The 25,398-nt window shown below is 39.6% G+C and overlaps 1 protein-coding gene across 3 annotated transcripts in view; it reads right to left on the bottom strand.

The window, feature by feature from the left end:
• Positions 1–25,398, bottom strand: part of tenm4 (teneurin transmembrane protein 4) — a 113,994-nt gene that overhangs the window by 74,509 nt on the left and 14,087 nt on the right. For all 3 annotated transcript variants that reach the window (XM_055225874.1, XM_033977623.2, XM_055225875.1), the window contains exons 2-3: positions 14,221–14,504; positions 12,821–13,093 (exon numbers count right to left, since the gene is read on the bottom strand). In XM_055225874.1, coding sequence (XP_055081849.1) covers positions 12,821–13,093; positions 14,221–14,443 — 496 coding nt within the window. In that variant the 5' untranslated portion in view covers positions 14,444–14,504. The remainder of the gene's footprint in view (positions 1–12,820; positions 13,094–14,220; positions 14,505–25,398) is intronic.

The following is a 25,398-nucleotide window of genomic DNA, read 5'->3' as shown; positions in this document are numbered from 1 at the left end:
GATTTAGAGCTAATCAAGGAGAAATTATGCTAAATAATTTTGTGACTGACTGTGTATGATTACCGCTTAATATTTTGCATTTTTCAGTTTTTATTCAGGTCAATTTAAAGCTGTTTTGTTTAATCTAATACAATAGCCATAAAAATATTTTAAAAAGAGTCACCTGGACTAGAGTTTTAGTTGACTTTATACAATTTTACTATCAACTCTCCTCAGAGGAATATATGATTTCTCTATCATTAGAAAAACCTCTTGGATGAGGAGGGAAATGTCTTTAGATTAGAATCTGATCCAAATCACTACTTTTTGTGTCAAAGCAAGTTTTCTGTCGACTGACTGCATGCTGTATGGCAGTACTGCCCTATTTCATTGTTTTGGACAAAATACTATACTAAAATAAGAAATGATTTGTTTGTTTAATGTGAGTTTTGTATTTGCAAGAACTTTCTGAACAGACAATAGTTGTAAAAATATAGGCTTTGTAAAATGGTTTTAAAACATTTACAATAATATAGACATTTCCAAATTTACATCAGCAATGAGAAAAATCTTTTCAAATTACAATATTCCATTTGAAAGGATTTCCTTGCACTTTTTGACAGCAATATCAAGAAATCAAATCAATTCATCGGTACAAGTCTTGTCAGCAAATATAGTCTGGCCCAAACAACCAACAAAATCACTCAGAGAGGAAGTAGGAAATGAGCTTTTATGAAGGCGCATTGGAAAAAAGATAAAAAATTTCTCTGGCGCGGCGGTTACCTGCGAAGAATCAATATCATAATAAAGAAGAGTGAGCGTAATGTACGATGAGCTTGAAAACAAATTGTAAACTAACCATAAATGTTTTTATAGACGCCTGGCCATTATGGAGAAAATGGAAATTGTATTTGTGTGTAATAAAAGGAGGGCTCCATAGAAAGTACGGCTCCATTTAAGGCTGACCCACAACATGAACACACTTTAAACCCAGCACCCATTATTGACAATTAGGCTCTACACTCATAAGGAGACACTGAGAGCCAAATTGCAGACACATACTTTGAATAATTACAAAAAAAAAGAAAAAAAAACCTAGCAGACAGAAGATCATCTGGTCATGAATGTACTCCACAGCAGGAGAAAACATTAGGCAAAATAAACAATTTTCACTGCCTGGGCATGACTATAGTCGGAGCTACAGTTTGTATGAATAGGTTTAGTATGAGCAAATAGATAAAATGTTTTTGGTACATGTTAAAAGAACAACAATGTATTTATTCAGATGTAACTCAAGTTAATACACTGTGTTTGTGCTTGCACTAAATGCATAAGAGCCGCTATTGTATTTATCTCTTCACCGCCTACTCCACTGCTGTAGTGGCCATGTTATGTCTGGACTTGGAGAAAAAGTGAAACATCTAGTTGAGACAAAAGCAGCAGTATGGCCTGGCAGGACGGGATGTTAGTATCAGCGCGGGGGACATGAACAGGGCCAAAGCTTCGCATGACATTTCTTTTCAGTGGTGTAATAGGCACACAGTTTCTTTTGAGTCCACTGTACTCCTCCACGTTTCAGAGACAGCACGACCTGCAGCTGAAAGACGCCATCTGCTTGAGCTCGCTGTGACAAACACACAAATGAGTCAGAGATCCCATTCAGACCTGGTATTATGACAAAGAGACCAGAGATACAAAGACCAGCAGCTCTTCCCATGTATAGTGTTCATTTGGTAGGTATGGCTGCTATGGTTTCATGAAGGCAGTAATGAGTCTAAGGATTTTGGTGTGGATTCAGATCAAGATCAAGATTGTGTTAAGTGTTTTCATGGAGAAAACTATGTCTTAAAGAAGGGGGTATTTTACTTCTATGGGATATTAATTGCTAACACATAACATATTTAGATCACCATCACATATTGTTTTGAAAATACTACATTTGCAGAAAAAAAACATATTAACATGTTTTATAAGTTTCACTTTAGTTTTTGCCACTCTGAGCCTCCCTTTGCACTCTGGTTAAGTCACTTCCCATTTAGAGCACTATCACAAAACAATTAGCGCGCATCCCGCTAATGACACTGCTGCACATTGCATCAGGTTTGTCAAGTTGTTGTGTACAGTTTCGTATCATGCATTTGTATCGTTATGGAGATTTATCCTGTAGGAGCATGGAATCCAGTCTCTTTAAAAATGTGGTAGGTTTTTCCATAGTGACATAGTAATTACTTATCCTTGATGTGATTTTAGTGTGAGTCAAGTACTTGGCACTTAACCATTATAAAGACAGAACGTGATTTGAAGTGTGTAGCGAGGGGAGGGTGATATGGACATTTTGATAACAATATTCAGATGATATTTTAATAGTGCATCAGGAATGTGCTGTCAATGTCTTGGCTGAGGTTCAAGCACCCGACAAAAAATGAATGGACCATAAACTTAACCACAAAAGTGCAGAAATATCACTTTACGTCCTTGTTTGTGAGACTAGATGGTTTCGTCTCTTTTGAGGTAATTTTAAATTGTTTTAATTATAGACAATATATCTCCAAAACGACAATTTTTGGATTTATCTCCCACCTCTATCTGCAGCATCTCTACACTTGAGAACAGTACTAACGCGCAATTCTATCTATATTACCATTCATCTGATTTAAAGTATATTTTAGTTTTAGGAGGAAACATTTGTTGCATGACATTGTGGTACAGGCAAAGAGCGAGGTATAATTTTAAAATATGCATGTATTCCTCCATATGCCTTCTGTCTGAGTCACGCTGAGCCTGCACAGCTGTGTGTAAATTATAGGATCTTGACAGTGATTGGTCAGCAGTCAATCACTGTTTCTAGTTACCTTTCCTAAATAGCTTTGATATTTCACATCAACTGTCAGCATTATTACAGCCAGAGGGGTGAGGTATACAGCGGCAAATCCAATACATACATTTGTGAAGCCAAAACACAGCTCAGGTTTACAGATAGTGTTTATGCTGTGTAGTATAAAGCCAACACATTGTCTAATTCAGTATGAACTGTGTGTGACTTTAAGTGACAGATCACAATGACAAATGTTAATGCCAAACCAGATGATCCATTCCCCAAAAAACTGATTAAAAAAATTTCAATTAGTACAACAAATGCTAAGAAACTTTTCACTTGAGGAATCTTGAGATTCTGACAAGTTGTGACGTTGCCAAATCCCTCCATCGAGTCCATTCAAAGATCCCTGGGGCTTTCTTTGTTGTGTGATGAAAAGTAAAGTTTTCAGTCTCCTCACCTCTTGCTGTTAACAACATCCTGCAGAGATGTAATGGCTGTTTTTGTACAGATCTTTTGGTCAGCGAGAGCACATTGATATCTCCTCTTGCTGTACAGAAGGTCCAACTAACACAAACACTTTCCAAATTTATCTACACCATTTCTCAAGTTGTTTTCAGACAACCCCTGACTTCACAGACACATAGTAAATCAGCCTTAAATGGGCGTCTGAGGGGCTCTGCCATGGCTCGATCATCCAAATGATTCAACTTTAGCCATGTCTGAAAAACACTGCTAATAGTGGATAATTATCAGCTTTTACTATGTCTGGGCTGGCTGCTCCGTTCACACTCTCATCACACACTAAGACTGGTGAATAAACACAATGGCATGAATAAATAATGAGCCCACAATCCTCTTAAGGTCCCTAGATAGTGAGGGGAAAGACAAAAGTTTACTTTGGGTATTTGAGAGCAAGTGAAGCCGAAAATTGTAAGCGACTCATTAGAGCTACATGTAGCTATAGCCCAGGGCCCAGCTCGATAAAGATGGCACCGACCACATCTTGTCATTCCTTGGTGCATTGCATGTTTAGGATAATAAAAGTGTGAAGTATACCCTAAGAAAAAATACACTGCCATAAGATTGTGAAAAGCTTAACTCTGCACAAAAGTCAGCCACAGACTTTATCTTGTTATGCGATACTCCTCACATATTACACATTCTATAAAACAGTATTTATTAGTTATCTTACCTTGCATACATGTATTTTTAATTTCATATTTTGGCATTGAATTGATTTGTGAACTGCTAGTACTATATGGTCTAGCCAAAGCACACACAGACAGTAAATGTATAAAAGTAAATATGATGAGCTTTTCTTATGGATTATATATCAACTACACACTCCTTAAAGAAGAGTACTGTGTGACAGAGAAAAGAAAACATATTCACTCCAAAGGAAACATACATTTGTGAGGCCAGACATCCTCCTTTTACCAATTCAAATCAATATTCCCTGATCAACAGCCTGCTAATGTTACAGTTTCTACAATTACTTCATCGAAACAGCTTAATGTATTCCCGGGTCCCATCGAACTAAAATATAAATAAACTGTACTGGAGATAACCAGAATCCTTAACCCTTGCACCATTTGATACTTTTTTGTCTTGTACATACAACATCCTATAGCAGCGGCTATAGTGAAACATATGGTCAGTATTGTGCAGCCCTATAATAGCTAACGTTGAAAAACACAATGGTATCTAGATGCTACTCTTCCATATCACAGTGTATCACAGAATACTAAGAGTCTAACTCCCATAAATGGATATATTAGCAGCGCTTACTAAGCCAAATGCCTGCTTACACATGTACTGTACGTCTAGGCACAGTGCAGGGTGAGGCTTTGATGACAGAATGATTTCATCTCCGGTGCAGCACGCAAAATGGCTTGCAATTCATACAGCTGAGATAAGGCTGGTATTTTTCAGCGTGACAGCAATGCTTTAGGGGAACTACTGCAGGCACAGGGGAACAGAGCCCATAGCTTATGTCCTCCGTTACTCAACATGCACAGACTATAAAATCGACCCATGCGCACCTTTGCAGTATACGAGAGGAATAAGCAAGAGTATGTGGTCACTTGGCATAATAAGGTTTAAGCTCCTTTGCTAAAACCGTACCTTTGTTACTCAGGACTATCAGAGGTGACCACTAATGAGACGAATCACAGCCAGGATGTTTAATTACTCTTATCTCCTGCCAGGGAAACAGCGTGTCGGGATCTCTGTACTCCACCCTAAAAAAAACAACTAATTAATTTCACTGGATGGAGCAAGTTGCTTAAAGCTTCATGTCACTAATTGACATAGTTTAAATCGTGTAATAAAGTGTTCCTTCCAATATGCAAGTAAAGTAGCATAAATATAATGAAAAAATACCAAGTTAAAAGCCTCACAATAAAAAAAGCAGCATTTATGATACGACTCTGCAATTAAGTACAATTAATTAAGAGAGTCATTCATCTTTTATGGTAATTTATCAGCTTGGGTCTTTTTAATAGATGTCCAGAGCCAGTCCCCTGTCATTTAAAGAGTGTAGTAGAGGAATATATTTTACTATTTTTGTGTTGAATGACTCTGAGTAAAAGTTTATATTGTTTATCTCAGCAAATACATGTTGAAAGCCATTTTGAGTAAAACTGAATCGACAACTGAGATAAAGACAATTTGTTTACTGTATCACCACGCCCTAATTTAGGATACGGTTTATTTTATTGGGGAATCAACAAAGTATCTGTCAAATCTAGTCAAAATATGATCTGATGTGTCACATAAGGGGTCCAGATAGTATAATAGATAGTAAAGACAGATAGATGAAAGCTCAAAGATTCAAAAGCTCAGTTCAGACTAAATGAATGCCTCGACACAGCACAGTATCAATAGAGCAAATGTCTCAGAGTTTCTCAGAGACCAGAGTAAGCGCGTCTGCAGAACCAGCATAAACAGGCCATTCTAATCGACAGTCTAAAGATTTTGTTGGAGAGAGGCAGGACTTGTGTGGCATGTGTATGGGAGATCCTCAGAGGACCAGAGCTCATCCCAGAGTCTGCTGCAGCGGGGCCTGGAGAGGGGGAGCTCTAGTCCAATGCTGTTGGTTTAGACAGTCTGAGCACTGGCAGGGAGCGAGCATGTTCTACAGATAACAGGCTAAAACTGTCCATGAGGGGCTCTAAAACCCTGCAAATTAGCCCGCAAATGAGCCAGAGAATATCTCAACTAATCCACGATCTGAGCCCACACTCTGCCAAAAAAGTCAACAAATAAATAACTTCACAAGAAAATGTGGGGGCGGAAATATCCACGCCTGAGCTAAGAAGCCACCAGTGACTGCTTTGAAACATCATTTTGCCTGATATTTTGCTTCTACAATGTGTATGATGACTTCTGAACAAGTTTGTTTTTGTGTTTATGTTTAATGCACTAAAATTACATTTCCAGATATTAAACTGTTTCCCCAAAACAAGCAATCAGAGACACATCATTCACAACTCCACACTGTCCCTTTAGACTTCACCAGTTCAGCCTTGTTGTTAGAGTCTTGAAAACAGATTGGCCAATATGTCTGCCATTTTGAGTACAATGAATCTGTGTTTAGCGATTATGACATATGCTGTTTTGTTATTTTACATTCTGAGCAATGTATATTTTTCTGTGTAACATTTTATTGAAATACAAAATAGAAAACCCAGAGGGAGAAGGAAGCATATTTTAACCGCACTCGCACTAATAAAACGTAATGAAAAAAAATCGTGACGCAAAAATACTAATCTAAAATCAACAACAGTCTTTCCACAAAGGCACAGACATAAATAGGTGTATGTGTTATTCAGTGAGAGCGAGTGAGGAGAGCTGACCACAGCCCCTCAAGGTCACAGTGGGAAACCCCATCTCTCTGGTGCCACCACAGTGCTGTAAAACATGCCCTAATGAACCAAACGCATCGCCTAATTGGACACTCTTATTGACTTTGACTCACAGGCTTCTGGCGTGGGTGACACTCAACAGCTCAAAAACCCACAGCAGTTTACACGTGGTCCAGCTCAAACCATTGGTTTAACTCTGGTTATGCAGATTAAAAATTAAGTTTAGAATGAGAAAGTTTGACTCAGTCTGAAGTCATTTTGGACCTCACATTGGTTAGTAACAGAAAGTGTGTTGGTGGTGATGGTGCCAAAGTGCTCGCTGCTCTTTTTAATGAACCAACGATTTGCTTGTCGAAGTTTAGGGCTTTGAAATGTCTGCATAAGGAACATCTACTATATTTAATTTAAACCCTCAGTTCCAATGCGCTTATTCCGTCCCTCACCCTACCACACCTTGTTTCCAACTGTCAACATGTTTTGTGATTTAGGAACAACATGGGAACATTTGCACTTACTCCAGGTGTAACCCAGGCACATCACAATGTAATGTTGTTTTACAGCCTATGTAAATGCATTTATTGAAAATCATTTATAAGAAAGCACTGTATACACAGAAATAATTTGTTATAGTAAAATATGAAAGCCATCAAAAAGTGTAGACCTCTTGAATAAAAACACATAATTAAGTAGAAGACTGTGTGAAAAGCTAAAACCAGACCATAACACATTAAATCTGCTAAGTCCACATCAGTAGTATCATGTGAAGCTAAAAGCCCGTTCACATCAGCACATTACTGCTGTGGACTTTGAAGAGAAAATGCTGATGGATGACAGGCGTTTCATCATCCCCAAAAAGCACCCTCATTTATCTTTTAGGCCCTTTTTGTTCTTGTAGCTTCAAATCATTATCTGACGATGAGTCTGAATTTGTATTGTTCTGGTGGTGGCGTGCTGGGATAAAAGCATGTGCAGAAGATCATTAACTGCACACTCACTGTCTGCGGCCAGCCAGCACGCAGGACTTTACTAATTAGCCTCAAAATCTTGACTCAGTTTTTCTTGTTTGTGTGTATAATTGATTTTCACTGCAAAATGTCAGAAGACTAAAAACTCCTGCGACACAGTGGACAAGCCCTGCTCCACTGCAGATCTGTCACAGAGTAAATACAGACCTCTGTACACCCACTGTGTGAACTGTCAGTGTGTTCACATTAGAACATACAGGAGAAGCGCAGACAAAAGAAACAAGACACACACCACTGCTAATGTCAGGACAGGAGGCTGGTGTCTCATGCTGCCGTTTGGGCTACGCTCAGTGAACAACGCACTTGTGTTTCATTCATAGGAAAAACCATGAATCTGGAACTCACACAGGTTCTGTGTCATGACCCTGATAATTATAGGATTCTAATTAAATAGTATTTTAGTAATTAGCAGTTACTAATTTGTTTGTTAATATGCTAGCAAAAGAGCACAACTTCTGGAGGCTAAATACAATTTTTGAGAACAGTTATCGACCCTTTCTTGACTAGTTCAAAGCAAGGTGAACCACTTCTGTAAGTGTATTATTTGTGTATATCTGTGGGTTGACTTGGTTTTGCCGCAGGGATAATGCAGCAGAAATCCCAGAGAGGCAAAAGTTTTTTATCAAAGATCCAGAAGGATGATGATAAAAATCCTTCGTAGAGAAGTATTGAAAGTAAAGTTCCTTTTTGTAAAGATTACCTGATGGAACTGGTGAAATGCAGGAGTACATATTAGTTTAAACCAAAGCAAAGATTAGATATACTATGTACAGTATCTCCCTAATCAATAAAAACTGTGCCAAAAGAATGGAGTAAGCAAAAACAGAATGAGTACACAAAGAACCGCCCACTGGAACTAATTACATTTTGTTTGTAGAAAAATACCTCTGTCAGTCACAGGGGCATTTTTCGAACTACAGGAAGTGTGTAGGCCTTAGCCACATTATTTTTCTCCACAGGTTATGGGACCATGAATAATAACAGTCCCTCAGCAGGCTTTGGCTATCTCCAAGCCAGTTCTCATGGTTACAGCAGCAAAATAGTCTGGCCTGTGCTGCGGGAGAGAACCGGGATTAGAGCTCACATCTGGATAAGCAGTAATAGGGTAACACCCAGAAGTGATGGTGCCCTCCCAAACACAGCAGGTCGGGTTGGCATCCTGAAGTTTATCCTCAAAAACATGAGGAATGACTCGACAGCTGACGGCTCTGGAAATGTCCTCAAGGAGCTCCCAGGGGACTAGAAAGACAAGCAGCACATGGGAAACAAATAGATCCCAACATGCAAAGTGTGCATGTACTGTGCAGCAATACATCCACAAGCATCATCCATAAACAGACCCTCTGCAGCTGGACAAAATTACTCAACCTATGCTCTGATACAAAACAGGGCATGTGGATTACTCTTCCCAAATGAATTAGAGCATTTCTTTTCATGCAAAATAATGTGGGCACAAATAAAATAAGAATAAACTAACCAATGCGTTTTTTGTAGATCGTCTCATCGTGCCCTATTATTTTCAAGGACAGTTTTGTTAAACATAGATTTTCCTCCAGGTCATTACTTACCTACAAAATAAATTTAGTAATATCTGAGGGGATAATCTTTTATGATATATGAATTTGTTCTACCGGTACAACCTTCGAGCACTATCCTTCACATCAACAAGTAAACACAATGTCTGGAGGTCATTTTAACTGTCAGACGCACTAATTAGCTTCATAAGTTATAGACTAATAACTAATTAGTTTTTCATTTTCTTTTGTCAAGTGGAGCTATAAATTAGACTATCACCATTTTTTATCAGTAATGTTAAGTGTCCCTGTGAACAGAATAATATTAGGGCACACATAAGTATATTTGAGCGCCCGTATACTGTGTGTCTTCAAGGTAGGTCATTGTTGATAAATGCGCATGCTTTCAAACCTTTCTTTCCAATTAGTTTTTAGGTACAACTACAAATTATGAAATAACACAAGGAATGAATTTTAGCACACTGCATCACAAGTGGCAGGAGGTTTATGCTGTGTATAAGGGGCAGCCTTGGAAAGTAAGCATTAAGAAAATTGTTTCTGAAAATCACTTTTGCCTATTTGCATGCATTAAAACAAGGGTCAAGAAAGTCATATGTGAAGAGGGAGAGCGCTGCCCGCGGCGTGAATACATTAAAGTGCAGTAAATGGTTTGTTGATTCAGAGAGATTAAAGCACACACAAGCAACCTTCTGCCATGGATTTTAATTAAGTTGCCACATATAAATTGTATGTTATCAGAGTGAATTAAATGCTCGATGCAAGTGCTGCTTGGGGTAGCACTCTGCTTGGGTGAATGGAGTAAAAAGCTACTTAGAATCTAGATTGGGTCTCACAGATGTAGCAGAATGCAGCAGCAGCTCTGTACATTTGAGCATGGCAAACACGAACAGCTATCTGAGGAGATTCTCTTTAATTATGTACAATGCAGCCAAATTTAAGTCCCCTGGCAGCCTCGATGATCAAGCAGAGGGATGCCACGTCCCTTGCCTGAGTCATTCGGGCAAATGGAATCCACTTCCAAGAGTCATTTCTGTCAGTTATAATAAGAAGCTAATACATAATGAGCCACGCTCTGAAATGCAAAACTATTCAAAAGGTTCTCTCCAAAGCTGTGCAGGGGCAATTAGGATCTCGCCGCAAGGCCCTTGATGAGTTCCTCTATCTCTGAAGTCTCCCGGGAACACTATCATAAATCTCAAAGTTAATATGCATGATTTAGGTTTGGGGTAACTTTGTTCAAAATGAAACACAACTATATAACAAGTGCAGTATATGCCAGGTATGTGAATGTTTTTTAAAAAAAGAAAAAGGCATCTAAAGGCAAACTATTTTAGGGAGTCTTTGAAATGTAAAGCAAAGCTACTGTTCTTGCTGTACACAAATCTGACAACAAAGGCAGAAAAACAATTGAACTTTGTACACTAAGGTAGTAGTAGTTTTCACACTGCCACTACTCGACGTCAAAGAGCAACGTCAAAGAGCAACGTCAAAGAGCAACGTAAAAGAGCAACGTAAAAGAGCAACGTAAAAGAGCAACGTAAAAGAGCAACGTAAAAGAGCGATACGCTCGGGTCGGTGTGAACCCAGCAGGCGCACTCTGGACCGGAGTAAACGGCTGCTCTGAGAGCGTTTAAAACAGGATGCCTTGGAGCGACTCCACTCACACTCTGGAGCGGTGTGAGTGCAGTGTGAATTCACTTAACCTTTGTTTGAATTGCCTTATTCATCTGACGAATCAATTTGAATCAAATTAATATCAGAAACATCTTCTCCTGCCTGTCTGCGGAGGTGAGCCTGGGTCTGTCTGCACAGGTGAGCCTGGTTCTGTCTGCACAGGTGAGCCTGGGTTAGTTCGTGATTCATTCAAAAAGCTTTTTCTCCTCCGCTGTACAGTCCTCATGGTGTATGTAGCCACAGCTGAAAGAAAAGACCACAACGTATAGGGGAAGCGAGCATGTGCGAGCGTTCACGGGGCTCTTGAAGCGGATTGTCATGGAAATAAGTTTGCAGGAGCTGATGGACTCTCGTGTAGCTCATGGTGTGTGTTTGGGGTGAATGGTGTGCGGTGTATGTGAACAAGGCCGACCCAAATGTAAAATAAACAGAACTAAATCTAGTGTGCACTGAAGTCGCTGCAAAGAGCCACTAACATGTGTGAAAACCACCAAACATACAGAGAAAATAGCCCAATGATACAAACAAGCATAAAACAGATAGATGCAACTATGCTTTTAAGAGAATCTCTCATTTCACAGAAAATCAAGTAATTTTAAAATGCAATAAACTCTCCAAACAACACGTCTGTATTCTCTCTCTCAAAGCCATTAATGAACAGCAACTGAATTTACAGACAATTTAGCACTGGGGGAATGAGCATTATGAGACAGCTCGAATGGCATTTGCACTTCCAGGAAGAGTTTGGTAATATCATGGCCCCCTAATCTGGAATTTAAAATGATCATCCTCAGCAGGAACGCTATTATCTTCTGACATTTCACAACACTTGACATGGCTCATATTTACACTTCCCCGGAGCCATGGAGACCTTCTGCGCTCACACACAGGTTCATCAGGCCCACGGGACTAAATTAGAAATACAAAGCCACAGAAAGAGAAATCCAATATGTGCTGCAAGTATTCCCACTTCTGCAACTGCTGTCACCAACGAGCAAAAGTGCAAGAACATTTCCGGTCAGGGTTCACACGCACTCAGTACATTAAGAAACACTGTATTAGATGGTGGCTTGTTCATAGCAAAAACAAATTAGTTACCTATTTACTAAATGAAAATGTCTATAACTATGAAGTAAAATAACCAAAGCCAAATTCTAATGCTACTGCTTCTAGCTTAAGAAAGACACATTATGGTTTTTGTCTGGTATAATGATCTAATGATGTTATATTAAACTATAACATCATTAGATCATTATTTTACGATCTATAAAGGCCTAAAGAATCAATCTAGAGCAAACTAATGTTAAGGGAATACTGCTATAACATAGTTAAAAGATCATAAAAGTCGTTTTTTACATAATATGTCTCCTTTGAGCTGTAGGACTCAACTAGAGCCCACATAAAATGAACTCTTATGAGAACATTAATCTAATGTGTTTCCTACTTTTATTTGGTGAACCGGATGCCCTTCCTTTGACCTTCTCATTAATCCAAGCTTGCGAGCGTCATAAAGAGGGCACAGGGGTAAGATTAAATGTAATCCACCATTAGTTTCTTATTCAAAACATGCAATATTTTTCCCTCTTTCAACAAACTAACCCATTTGAACCCATACTCGTAGGGCTGGGCAATTAATCAAATTTTAATCAAGATCGAGATTCTGTCATCTCTAATCATCAATGATGTGGGTGTTGGGTGCTTTTAGGTTTGCAGCCAATCCACTATCAGTAAAAACATGCGATCTGAAGCAGAGTTCAGACTTTGGAGGAAAAATTTGACTATTTTTGTGTTAAATGGTATGATTTTTTTTTTTTGTTTTTGGTTTGTGAACAGAAATTTAAAGAAAAATCGAGACACTTAAATATGAGGAAATATAGTTTTTTTTCCAAGCACTACATAATCGTACATAGATTTGTCTCTTACCATTTTCCGTGTTCTCATGTTCCGTGTCAGTGAGCGTTAGGTTGGAGTTAGCTCGGCTCGACAGGCAGGAGCTGCGGCCCGACTTGGTGTTGGAGCGACCCCACATTCTGACGGCGTGCTCCGGGGACATGATGCCGTCTGTCTCCGTGTCCGCATCCGAGCCCATACTGACGGAGTAATCTCGATGTGACAGTCCCAGCTCTGTCCTGTAGGCGGCTACGTGAGACGGCAGAGCTTCACCAAAACCAAGGTCCCGCAGGGAGAACTCTGCCCCTGAAATCGGCCAAGGCAGAATGATTACGACTGATGTGCCTCTAACTGCTTCACTTCTCATAATGAACTGTATGTGTTTGGGAAGCAGGTGACAGCAATATCCTGAGCCTAAAGAAATATTCAAATTTAGATGAAGAGAAACAGCTGTGATGGAGGCAAAAGGAGGACGGTGCTATATAAACATGCAGGTTTTCATGTATTGCCTTACTCAAATTCCATTTAAATAAAAGTAAATCAATACTAAACACAGTTTGATATTATTTTAAAATTGACAAAGAAAAAGACAATCAATCCCTGCATTGTAAATAAAAAATACATTCCAACACACTTTTTCCTTTTGCAATGTTTAGTTCTTTGGATTTGTACTAGCTACACACTACAAGTAGAGCTATAATCACACACATTTTTTGTATATTGATGGCTCAAAATGTAAATTACATTCCTGCCTCAAATGCATGAAATCACACAGCTACGCTCGTTGAATCTGTAGAAGCTTTCTCAGTAGTGCAATCACATCTGATTTAAGCTGTGATGATCAATAATATATTTGAATGAGCAGGTGTAGACATGCATGTTGCCCCGGCACGTCTAAAAACTAGCTAGTGTTAGAAGTTAACAAAGTGACCCCTGCATAGATCAAACATGGAGAAGGCTATTAACTAAAGAGTAATGATGGTGTTTTTGCACATTCTGTCTTTATAAGAGTACAAATTAAATCATCTTATTTACACGCTATTAACTCTGCATCACGAATATGGTTCCACAATACGAGAAGGACACGCCGTTCCAAAGTGAAATATTGATTATGATTTGACAAGTAGGTTTTTTTTCCTACAGTATTTTGATATAGTGGACGCTGGAAATAAAAGAAAATAGAAAATACTATAAATTTCCCTATGGGCACAATCTATCATCCCTTATTCCCAAGTATACACGTTTGTTATTAACTGAGTCATGACTGGGGAACGATTACAGTAAAATAAGGATAAATGATGACTTGCAAAATGTGGACTTTTATTGAAGGTTTCTATAATTCTTTTGGCATAAAAAGTCATAAAATCTGCTTGAAATGTGACTTCTATACCTGATGTTGTGATTTAGAGACCTGACGATATGTGTAAACTCACCTGGCCGACCGAACTCGTCCACTTCATGGTGCACCACGTCTTTGACCCGGGTTCCGTACGCCATCCTGGAGTCATGGTCGAAGGCCTTGAGCGTCTCACTGGAGCTGTAGGACTTGGCGTTGGGTTTGCCGTCCTCGCTGTCGGCTGAGGAGCTGGTGTAGCGGCGCTCTGTGTCTTGCCGCGCCGTCAGCGAGCGGTAGGGGCGGCGTTCCTTCACTTCCATGGCTGCCTCCAATCTCAATCAGCAACTGTAGCTTATAACAGCCTCCTCAATTTGTGGGACTCTGGAAAAAAGACATGAATTTAAGACTTAAAATAGCTTTATATTTTTGTTATTGTTGTTTTTTCAAGATTTTTACACTCATATAGGGATGGGTGATAAAACAAATAAATCATTAACCTAAGCCAAAATGAATTGCTTTATTGTACTGGACAGAAGAGATTAAAGCATCAAATGGGGTATAGAGAGGGATAGACATTCAGTTAACTGCAAGAAGAGCCAAGAATTAAACTCACAACACTGAGACAGAGTTTGCCAAATACGCTGCAGCCCCAGACCACCACGTGTCAAACTTCAATAAAAAAACTGACAAAAGTTTGTATTATATTACAGTAATAAGTGCAGGTTATAGTTATCCCTTGTTCCATTTGCATAACTCACTTTCTCATAATGTGCGCGTAATCAGCTACAGCATATGTTTCTCCTTTACAACACAACTGTATCCAAGTATAAATCTTATTGCGCAAACTCTGGGGTAAAGTCTATCTAGTTTTGTAGTTTCCTGTACTGTTAAACCAAAAGTGCATCAGTTTAAGCTCACATCTGTTAGATTAGTGCGGAAAAACAAAGTTCTTGAACATGTTGATGAGTCTAATGCCTAGAGTCTATAGGTAACTGAAGGCACCACCATCTGTCTGCGCATGTTACATTAAAGTTGATTATTTCCGAGGCGAAAACACTGATATGATCGGGCTAAAAGTTAACCAAGCAACGATGGATATAAATAAAATGCAAATCGAGTTCCCAAGCTGCAGTGTATGGCTCAGCACACATCAGGAACGCTTGAAGAACGGCAGGATTAGATTTGATGAAATATGCCACCACTGTACCACAACAAATCCTGCACCTATAAAGTTTACAGTGCAACTCCGCCACAAATATTGCTTTTTATGTGTTGTGCGTACATGCAGGGCCCTCAGTAGAGCCAAAGTGATAGCTGTCGTTTTATGAAATATGTTGTTTATAGCTTACAAACCAGCAGCACTTCAACAGTGAAAACCAAGCAAATCTAGGGCAACACTAAACCAGCAGAGATGATTAAAGTTGGAATCATAAAACCGCCAGTGTCAAGTAGAGAAGGAGAATTAGATCAAAGACGTGATGAGTCCGGTGGCTGTATGGAGGATTATATTTTCTCTTGCCTTTTGGTGTATGGCATTCACACTTATACATAATATCACAACTGTAACTCAACTCGGACTGGACTTGGAACTAAACTGGAGGTAGATCAGGACTAAAGTAGGACTAGAGGACCAAATCAATTCTACATAAGCAAGACTGAACAGGATGATTTGTACTATGCATTTAAATGAAATCAATGTTGTACTTCTTTTTTTTTTTTTTGTCAGACATGAAATGGGTGGAAATGCCATTGCAAAACAACATCAGATTGGGTAATTTACACAGTAGGACAAAAGAAGATAGTGAAGTGCTTTTAGCAAATCTGGTAGTTCTACTAACAATATGCTTGTGTTGTCCAGGCAAGGATTTTTCCACAAGATAAGCTCTTTATGAATACTGTATGAGATTTGTGGCAGACAGAAGCGTAAACAATAATCTCCAGTGAACTATATTTGCCCCTGTGATGAGGGAAAGAAAAACTACTGAAGACACTATTGTTGAGTTTGGGGGGCTCTTTTTGTGTATTGACAGCTGAAAAGATCCCAGTGATTAATGACTTGGGCCTCAATAGTAGGACCTCTGCCACTTGTGTGGGGGGGGACTGCCACCGCAAGGGCCCTTCAGCTGCTGCCCACGTTTCACATGCAGTCTGCACAGCCCAAACTTTCTACCTTCTGCACAAAATCCTTGATACTATGCAAATGTGAGAGAGTGGGGAACAAGGAGCTTTGTGAGTTTCAAGAAGTTTCTATGAGGTGTATTGTTTTTAATTCCCAAAGAACTAGACTCACTGCATCAACCATTTTTCTCTCTCTCTCCCTCTTGCCCCACGCTCTACTCATTATTTATCGACAAGGAGCTGTACCTTTGAGGCCATGGGAATCCCTTTTTTAAAGTGACACACTGACAGGTAATATCACATGCAAAAGTAGGTCCTCAAACCATGTGCATCTTGGGTGTTACTGTCAGAAATCGTATGTATGAATGAACACAACTAATTAGCATCTCTTATCTTGTATACAATATACACTGAAGAATAGTGTATAACAATACGGTGGTAAATGTTTGAAAGGAACTCATTAGTGAAGATTTTTCTGCCCTAACAGGAAATTCAGACTACAATAATGAATGGGTACACTGAAGGTAACAATCTAGGCCGGTTTTAAACTACTGATTACAATCAGTCTATTTCAAAGACAAAGTTGTGAGCTGAAGCTGCAGTCGGAGCAATGCCAAAAAGAAGCTAACAGCATATCTATGTAATGATCCAAAATCAATCGTGGTCTCTCCAGGCAGACAAAAGAATGATGGATGGTCTGTATTCCTCTTTAAAACAATTGCCGACTCTACATTTTTCAAATGCATTGTCTACAAGCGTCTTTGAGAGAGACAAGTTTGTCTGTGGGTGTTGAGCAAATGCACTGGAGCTTTGCGTTGCTTACTTCTATACAGCTCTCATGCCGGTAAAAGTTGGCAGAAAGCAATAAATAATAATTGTCAATTGAAGGCATCAAATGTGGTGATGCAGCAGCTCTGTGTATTATAAAAAAAGCAGACAGAAGAAAACTGTGGGAGCTCAGCCTTGATAAAGCCCTTGACACAGATCAATGTTGACAATACACCAAAGATTTTACAGTAGCTTTACAAGAAGTGATTTCTTTTACTAAGTGTTAAAAATATGTAAAACTTCACACCGAGTTTCTATCCTTCTTTTGGGGGAAAAAATACAGGTTAAAAAGTAAGAAGTACACATTTACATTTAAATTCATTTTGTGATGATGCTGACATTTTAACAAAAGCACAAAATGACTTTGACATTGTTCCATGTAGTTAATGAGCCTTGAATCTAATAGAATGAACTTAAGTAACATGTTTTCAACCACATTACAATTTGCCGTTTCAACATCAGCCAATTCAGCATTAACCCATTTCCCATTTGCAAAATGAGGAAGTAGCCATTTTACTCATTCCTAGCTCTCACAAACCCTTTGGCATTACTGCAATCAATAAAAATCTTTATTATTCCAGACAGCACAGTGGTCTGATTTTGTCCCAAAGTTCTGCTTTTACAATATACCAAATGTACTAATTTACAAGAATAAAGAAAGAAAAATCAGAAAGAGAAACAAGCCTGTGAAGCAGCTTTAAACTAATGTTTGATAAGAAATCCATGTAGTTTACACATTTACCAATAAATTAACAACAGTGGTATTTGGAACTATTAGAGTTAAAATTTGGGTTGATATCAACAGAGATTCTGAAACATGTAAAATATGATGAGGCATATCTGATCAACAGTTTTAGACACGATCCTTTGTTCATTAATTCAGACCTCTCATAACCACTGGCCCCCATAATGTACCTACCCTTTCACTACCAATGCTATAAACCATTATAACACCATAAAGCACACTAACTAGCAATATAAGTAACAGCTAACCATGTTAGAACTTTGGCTTTAAAAGAGCAAACGCCTATGACCATTGCTACAGTGTCAGGAGTAAGTTAAATATGGGATCTAAATAGGTGGGAGGCGTATGGGGTACAATATAAATGCAAATGCTCTGTACTATCCATCAAACAATTAGTGGGGTGCTGAGAATGGCTATTCATGTCGTTGCATATAAATCTAGTCCTCAGTGAGCGCATAGATGTTTTTCATAATAATTAACAACTCAATGGTTTTTAACATGGTTTCTGCACAAAGCCAACAACTAAAGACTAACACGCATAATCTTTGTCAAATCCCCAAGGTGATTACAAATTACTAATTAACTGTGAAATTAGTTAATGGCTACTGATCTGTTAGATTGAAACATACTATTTCAATCATTGGCGATGACGTTTTAACGAATTACAACTCAACGTCATGAGTGTTATAGTTTGTGGGTAAAAGCAGCGTTTAATTTGAGCTGAAAATATACTGTCATACTGCTCAGTTCTGCATGAATATTAAATATGCAAAATTACTGAAAAAATCTAAATATAATATAATATAATATCATGTAGATTTTAGTTTACTGCAGAGACACACTGAACTACTTGTGCTGAATAAAAGGGGAAAATTATCAAGAACATCATCTATGGGGACTATTGTAGGCTTGAAAAGCTCTTTAAAGGCACCACTTATTTCTATTCTGAAAAATCTTTCTCAGGCTTCAATTCTATAGAAAGGCCCTTCGTTCAAAAGCAAGGTGTGTTTTCAAAAGACGAGGAAAAAACTCGGGTGGTTGAATAGCTCGCCAAACAGATCTTGAATTGAAGTTGGTACTAAGGGGAGGCGGCCCGGAGTTGGTGGGGGGGCATCACTGTTATCGGCTCCTTGCGGGATCAAAAACAAGCCTAGCTAAAGCTTGAAACAGAATGTGCAAAAGCCAAGGCATAAACATTAGTAACTTGGGATGGTTTTCTGCAACACACTCCCCGAGACTAATCATACGCAGTCACTCAGGGTTTGGAGCTGACAGACGGAGCAGGCGGTGGCGTAATGCTTTTAAACCAAAATGATAAATAACAAAGAAGACGCCTATTTATTCATCTCTGGGGGTGATGTATGCTCCCGACCTTGGGATAATACTGCAAAATGTAAACGCATATATGTCAAAGCAAAATGTCGGCACTCTCTTGTCTTATCTGTTATCAATAGAGAGGCAAAACACACAGAAAATCCATCAAACACTTTAACTTGCCACAGAAATGTAAACTAAACTTGTGTGAGGTTCAAAATGACAAATCGAGGAGCAGTAATATGGATTGGACAGTTCCAGCCAACAGAAACAACAAACTAGCGTGGAATAGGTTTATAGGAGCTGGCTATGGCTGCAGTGGGGAGCTGGGGTCACTCCGCAGTGTGACCTGTCCCTCATTAGTCCACCATTAACTCTCATTATCTGTCAAAGGCTGGACTTCAGCTTGATTTATGTGTGGCCTCAGGTGAAACCAGCCTAAATGCTGCTACCTAAGCAATAATCAACTTAATGTAAACTTGCTACTGTCCAACTTAATGTTACTAATGGCTATTGTATGGAAACACACTGTTAATTTCTCCAAGGAAATGCCTTCTCTGTCAGACAGCCTGACCCTCTACGGCAGAATCAGAAATAGCATTTCTCAGTTAATTGACCTGTTAACTGTGTAAATGTGAGGGCAGGCTTCTAAAAGTCAAACAAATGTTAATTGATCAGAGGTTTTTCTCAAAATGAAACCCTGACTATTCTCACAAATGCGATGCATCCTCCAAAGTGCACACAGTTGGTAAAAAATTAGCATTTACACAATAATTGGAAGTTTGGTTCTAAATCACATATGTCAAACTCAAGGCCCGGGGGCCAAATGTGGCCCTCCACATCATTTCATGTGGCCCTCGACAGGGTAAACTCAAAGGTATGATGGTCTTAAAATGTAATTTTATCAGGAGATACACAGTTATACAGCCACATTTTTACATCTAGGCGAATGCATATGTAATATTTGTAACTTGAACAAGTAATAAATACAGAAACAGTTAATTAACAAGTTAAAAAAGTAGTTAGATTTATTTTACATACGGCCCTTTGAAGGCAGCTATTTTGCTAATGTGGCCCACGGTGAAAATATGTTTGACACCCCTGTTCTAAATGATCAACTAAAATGATGTAAATAACATTCACAACACATAGAAAAACACATTGTTAAATGTAGCAGGTCCTTATAATATGCTAAATAAAAAATCCTCATCAAAAACATTTATTTACTTTTTATTCAATCATGTCTGAGTAATAGTATATTTGATCGTAACCTTTTGTACCGTTCAAAACTCTTGGTTGGAGAGTGATTTTTTTCAGCACTCAACTTCAGTTGGAGTTTTGTAAGATCACAAATCTGATAAACTTTACTTGTTTTTCTAAACTAAAACAATATATAACATTTTACCACACACTACCAACTAACAAATGAGAATGAATTAGAAATATCTCAACTGACGGTGTGATGCTCTACCAGTTTAACAGTTTGCAAAAATCGTCTAGTGCAAGCACATTGATTAAGCAGGAAACATTTGGCTTTTTAGTCCACATTATGGGTTAACCTCTGCTCTGGGAACAGCTGGGAAAAGTCTCTAAGTGGCTTGGCCCCACTCCTAATAGAAAAATATCCAACACATTTCAGGTGACGCTGTTAGTTTTCTGGCAGCTACAGAGCAGGTCTATGGCTATTTGGCAACACTGCAAGAGAACCTTTGATTACACTTTTCAACGCAAGACTTGCCACCTGTTAAGAATTGCAATCAACAAATTAAACAGATAAAAGAAATGTGGCCTAGTCTTTACTATACATATGGTGCTACTCAGAATCCTAGACATCAGTGACATACAATATACTGCTATCTATCTCATGGTGTGCGTGTGCGTGTGTGTGTGTGGGTGTGTGTACAGTTGTGCCTTTCTGGCTAAGAGGATTTCAAGACAAGGCCCTGGAAAAGCAAGTTCTTCTTTTAAAAGTCCAATTCCAAGTGAGGTTCCTCAAACAGTCTGAGATACAGCCCAAGTACTGCAGGATACCAATTACTGTTCTCTCTCTATGGGGGTCCAGACTTCCCTGTGATAAATCTACTGATAGTAAGGAAGTGCACCACTAAGATCACAGCTCCGGCCTTTGAAAGATCACACCTTTCATTTGCAGTTTACTCCAAATATGGGGATAGGAGAGGGAGGGGGGGTCATATAATGTTAAATACATCAATCAGTTGGTGTCTTTAAGTTTAACAACAACATATTGAGTGAGTCAGTAAACAAGTATGCTAGTGGAAGAGATAGGAACATGTAATAGTGGAAGATGGGAACAGGCTAGTGTTGCTGGAGGCAGTACAACAGTTCAATATGAAAAAATCAGCCATATACAGCAGAGTTTGTGCATGGTAATAGTCGCATACTCTGAGAGCCTGACTGAGTCATCGGCTTGGCCATGCTGTGACAGGCACTCACCTCCCACATCTGGGTCTCAGCAGCCTCTGGGTGGGGCTAATCACTGTGGAGCTTCATCACTGACTTGACGACAGCTCCGTGTTAGAGATGCTCCGTCTGGAAGGCGTGGCTGCTGCAGTGGCCTACTCTCTGTTTGTTTCCCAGACCAAAGAGCAGAGCGGAACAGCAGCATGTTTAAATATAGCCTCTGTACAAGATAAGCAATAACATGTATTTGCCATCTTCACCAGGGCACCGTGCAGACTGGAAACCTCAAAGGGCTTCCTTGGGCACTGAGAGTCGGTATATGTACTGATTTGCCATGAACTGATTAAAACATGAAATGGCTGGCGGCAGGCTTGGCAGTGCAGCCTTGACCTGCACAATCCTTTTCCTCTGCCTTTAAGGCACCAGAGGTCTGCAGTCTCTCATCCCAGTGGCTGAACATTAGACAGTGCTGAGGTTCGCAAAAAGCCCCATGCACAAGCAGGCTGCAAATTCTTTTTCAGCTTATCCTCTATTGGTCCTTAATGCAACTTTTATTATGCAGTGAAAATGCAGTGTAACACTTAACTACAATGAAACAGATCAAGTAGCTGTAGCTGCTGTGTCATCTGGATTGTTGATGCATGCAGGGGAAATGCCCTTTCATCTGTCAGGGCATGGGCACTGCTTCCCCCTAAATCTAAATTTAATTCAGCAAGAAAATTAGGATCGATCACTGCAGCTCAAGGCCACAATCAGCATCCGTGATCTAATCAGGACCCGACTCTAGACAGAAAAGGATACTTCCATAAATAAAAACCATATGAGAGGCAGCAAGTGCCCATAACACTGAGGGGAATGTGATTACCCTCTCCCCTGCTCCACAGGTGTGCTTTTAGCCCGCTGCCTTCAAAGGCTGCCAGTCTGAAATCATGCCACTGTGAGCAGCCGTGCTCTTGTTTTGCTGCACCCAAGTCTTTTACATCATGCTTGCATCAGGTCGAGTGATGCAGGAGTCTCTCTCTCCATGCCCATAAAGCCAGGCTGAGGGCTGGCCCTTGGAGACAGACTCTGTCAGGAGCTGCAGGCCCAGGGACACCAAGGTAATAAATTACCTTGAATTAACACGTCATCCTACACTACACACAGCAGCCGCACTGCGTTCACGCCACAGCCTAATGGATCTATTAACCAAATGGGCACAGGGCTAAACTGCTTTCTAACTGCAACTGCTTGTTAGTATACACACTTGTCTTTCAGATTACAAGAATTAAAAGTCATTTTCCTTTTTTTCTTTTCTTTTTTTTTTTTTTTCGCAGCAAACTACTTTTTAAAATAAAAAATGTAGTCGCATTATTGGGTCAATAACAAGTTCAGACTAGGTTAAAGTCAACATCCCCTCCAAAAAAACCCCAAAACCCTCTCCTCAGAACAGCCTCTCTCCTTCAGTTGGGGAGTGGGGAGTGAAGTGTGTGTTACCTGTGCTGATAGTATATCTAGAGCCGCCACACCACTCCTCTACAGTAGCTCAGAAAAAGTATAGTTCTGACGCTCTTCACACCAGAAGCCTATGCAAACAGGGCCTTGTGAAGTGCTCAGAGCCACCTGCAGCGCTGCCAGTGTCACTCGTGTGGGAAATCCTCCGAGATGTTCCTGTGTAGCCATTAAAGCTCACCCTCATGTTGATGCCTGTCACTGATAGCAGGGGATATTTAGTGGAAGACTCAAAATGCCAGTTGTGCTGCCTGTATCTTTGTAACTCTGTGTCAGGAGCGGCACACAGCACCAGGCAATTTCCACCAGCTCTGCTCATTCACCTCTAAAGTAAATATGGATAAGAGTGGATACCTCATTTCTTGCGGGCTTAGCCAATATTGCCTGATGGTATGGGATGGACAATGTTATTAACTACAAAAAAGCACCTGCAGCATTAAAACATGGACATGTACATAGAAAGGTCTGACACTAATGAGAGGAACCTCGTGTTCACTGCATCTTATGCATCTTGACATTCATATCTCTTGCTCAACCAGAATTGGTATTAATACTTGTACATTCATTCCACAATTACAAATATGACACATAGCTCTATGTGCCAGACCAGACAGAGTTGACTACAATTATAGTCAAATAACAAAATAGTTACATCCATTGCCATAAGTTTCTCCTTGCAACACTCAAACATAGCATGACAATATTAATATTACATTAGGTGATCAAGAATATTGTGATTTTTTTTTTCTCCTAAATGTTTCCTGTGACAGTAGCTAGTGATTAGTGCAAAGAAATGACTTCAAATAAAATAACAAAAATATAACGCTCAGTGACAAACACACCTAGTAATTTAACATGTCAAAATGTTGTTACATTATTCCTTGAAAAGCCGTTATATCAGTGATGTTTCTTACAGACCCAAATTCTGAGAATCTCCAACGAAACAAGACCTGCCTGAGTGTTCTGCTTGTGTTGTGTTGAAGAGGGGTCAGAAAAGACCACATAGAGTCATGAGCATGAAACCTCACCAAAAAACACTCTTAACCCGACATTCCAGGCAGCGTCTGTGCAGCACAAAGAGCAGCTTTATCCCCTGCACTTAAGGTGCTCTCCTCGGAAACCTCTCATGAGCAGAACTCGCTTCAACTTAATGTGAGGCTTATGAAGAGTAGAGGCCCCCGCTGGAAAACCTAAACTGTGGATCTGCCCATCCATGAAGGCACGCTGCCCAGGATACACAGATCTGGAGGCCTTGGGAAACGGAGAATAAAAATAGTGAACAAATAACACTTAATTGAGGTCAGTGTGATTGAACGCTGCAAGGCTAGGATGGCGTTAGCATAGGTTCCAGATGGCAGGCTGTTATTTCACTGTGCCCTGCTAATACTGCAGGATTCGATGCTTGTAACCTGAGTGTCCCCTGGGCTCCACTCCTCCACTGAAGTGAAATCAGGGCCAGCTCCCGCTGCCGCCTCTGCAGGTTGAGCCCGACTCAGGAGGGGTCTGTATTCAGGGTGGGGGGCAAGGCACGGCACTGGAACAAAGCATGTTAACACCAGTCCAGTATTAAACAAGTGGGGGTTTCCTTCAAATCCTCATTGAACGTTTTACGCAGCTTTGAATCCTGGAGTTTACATCCTGCTTTCTTTTCTTGGTTCTCTCACAGTGAGTTCAAGCAGAATGATTGTGCCTGTTTCACAGAAACAATCCACCTCTATATCTATAATTGTTCATCTTTTTGTGTCTGATAAGCTATTGTGTCTGGCAAATCTACTGCATTCATGCAGAAGGGAAGTGCGGGCGATGTGTTAAGATAAAATGTGTGTCCAAGCGCTAATGCCACCACTGAGAATTGAAACATTATTTTTGGTTGTTGTCCAAGTACAGAGTTGAGCTTAGTATCAATGTCTTAAATGTCTTAAATCCAATTCAATATAATTTTCATTCATGGGCGTTCCAACGCAAATATTAAAACAAATAACGAATTCTGCTTAAGCGTGAGCCAAGTTAATAACTCAGACACTTAAGCCCAAAGAAAATTTGGAATGTAGTCCAAATAACCCTTATGGGATTAAACACAGGTAAACAGAATATAAATTGCATTTAGTGGTAAAATGTGCATAAAGAAGATATACATAAAACATCCCGAAGTGAAAACAACAGTGTGTTTTGCTACTACTTGTTACAGCTATATACTTTGGCTTCCTTTCAACAGCTCTGTTCAACTCTGACGAGTGAGACACCGGTGAACCAGATTTATTTGTTCCAGGGCAATGTTGGAAGAGCTATTTTGGGAAGCTATTTGTCGACTTTTAATGTTTTCTTACTCTTATATATGTTTTAGACTAGGGGCAGTCA

The sequence above is a fragment of the Periophthalmus magnuspinnatus genome, chromosome 13 (assembly GCF_009829125.3).
Source record: "Periophthalmus magnuspinnatus isolate fPerMag1 chromosome 13, fPerMag1.2.pri, whole genome shotgun sequence".
Taxonomy (NCBI): Eukaryota; Metazoa; Chordata; class Actinopteri; order Gobiiformes; family Gobiidae; genus Periophthalmus; species Periophthalmus magnuspinnatus.
Note: the sequence above shows the minus strand (reverse complement) of the source record. Positions and strands in the feature narration are given on the sequence as shown.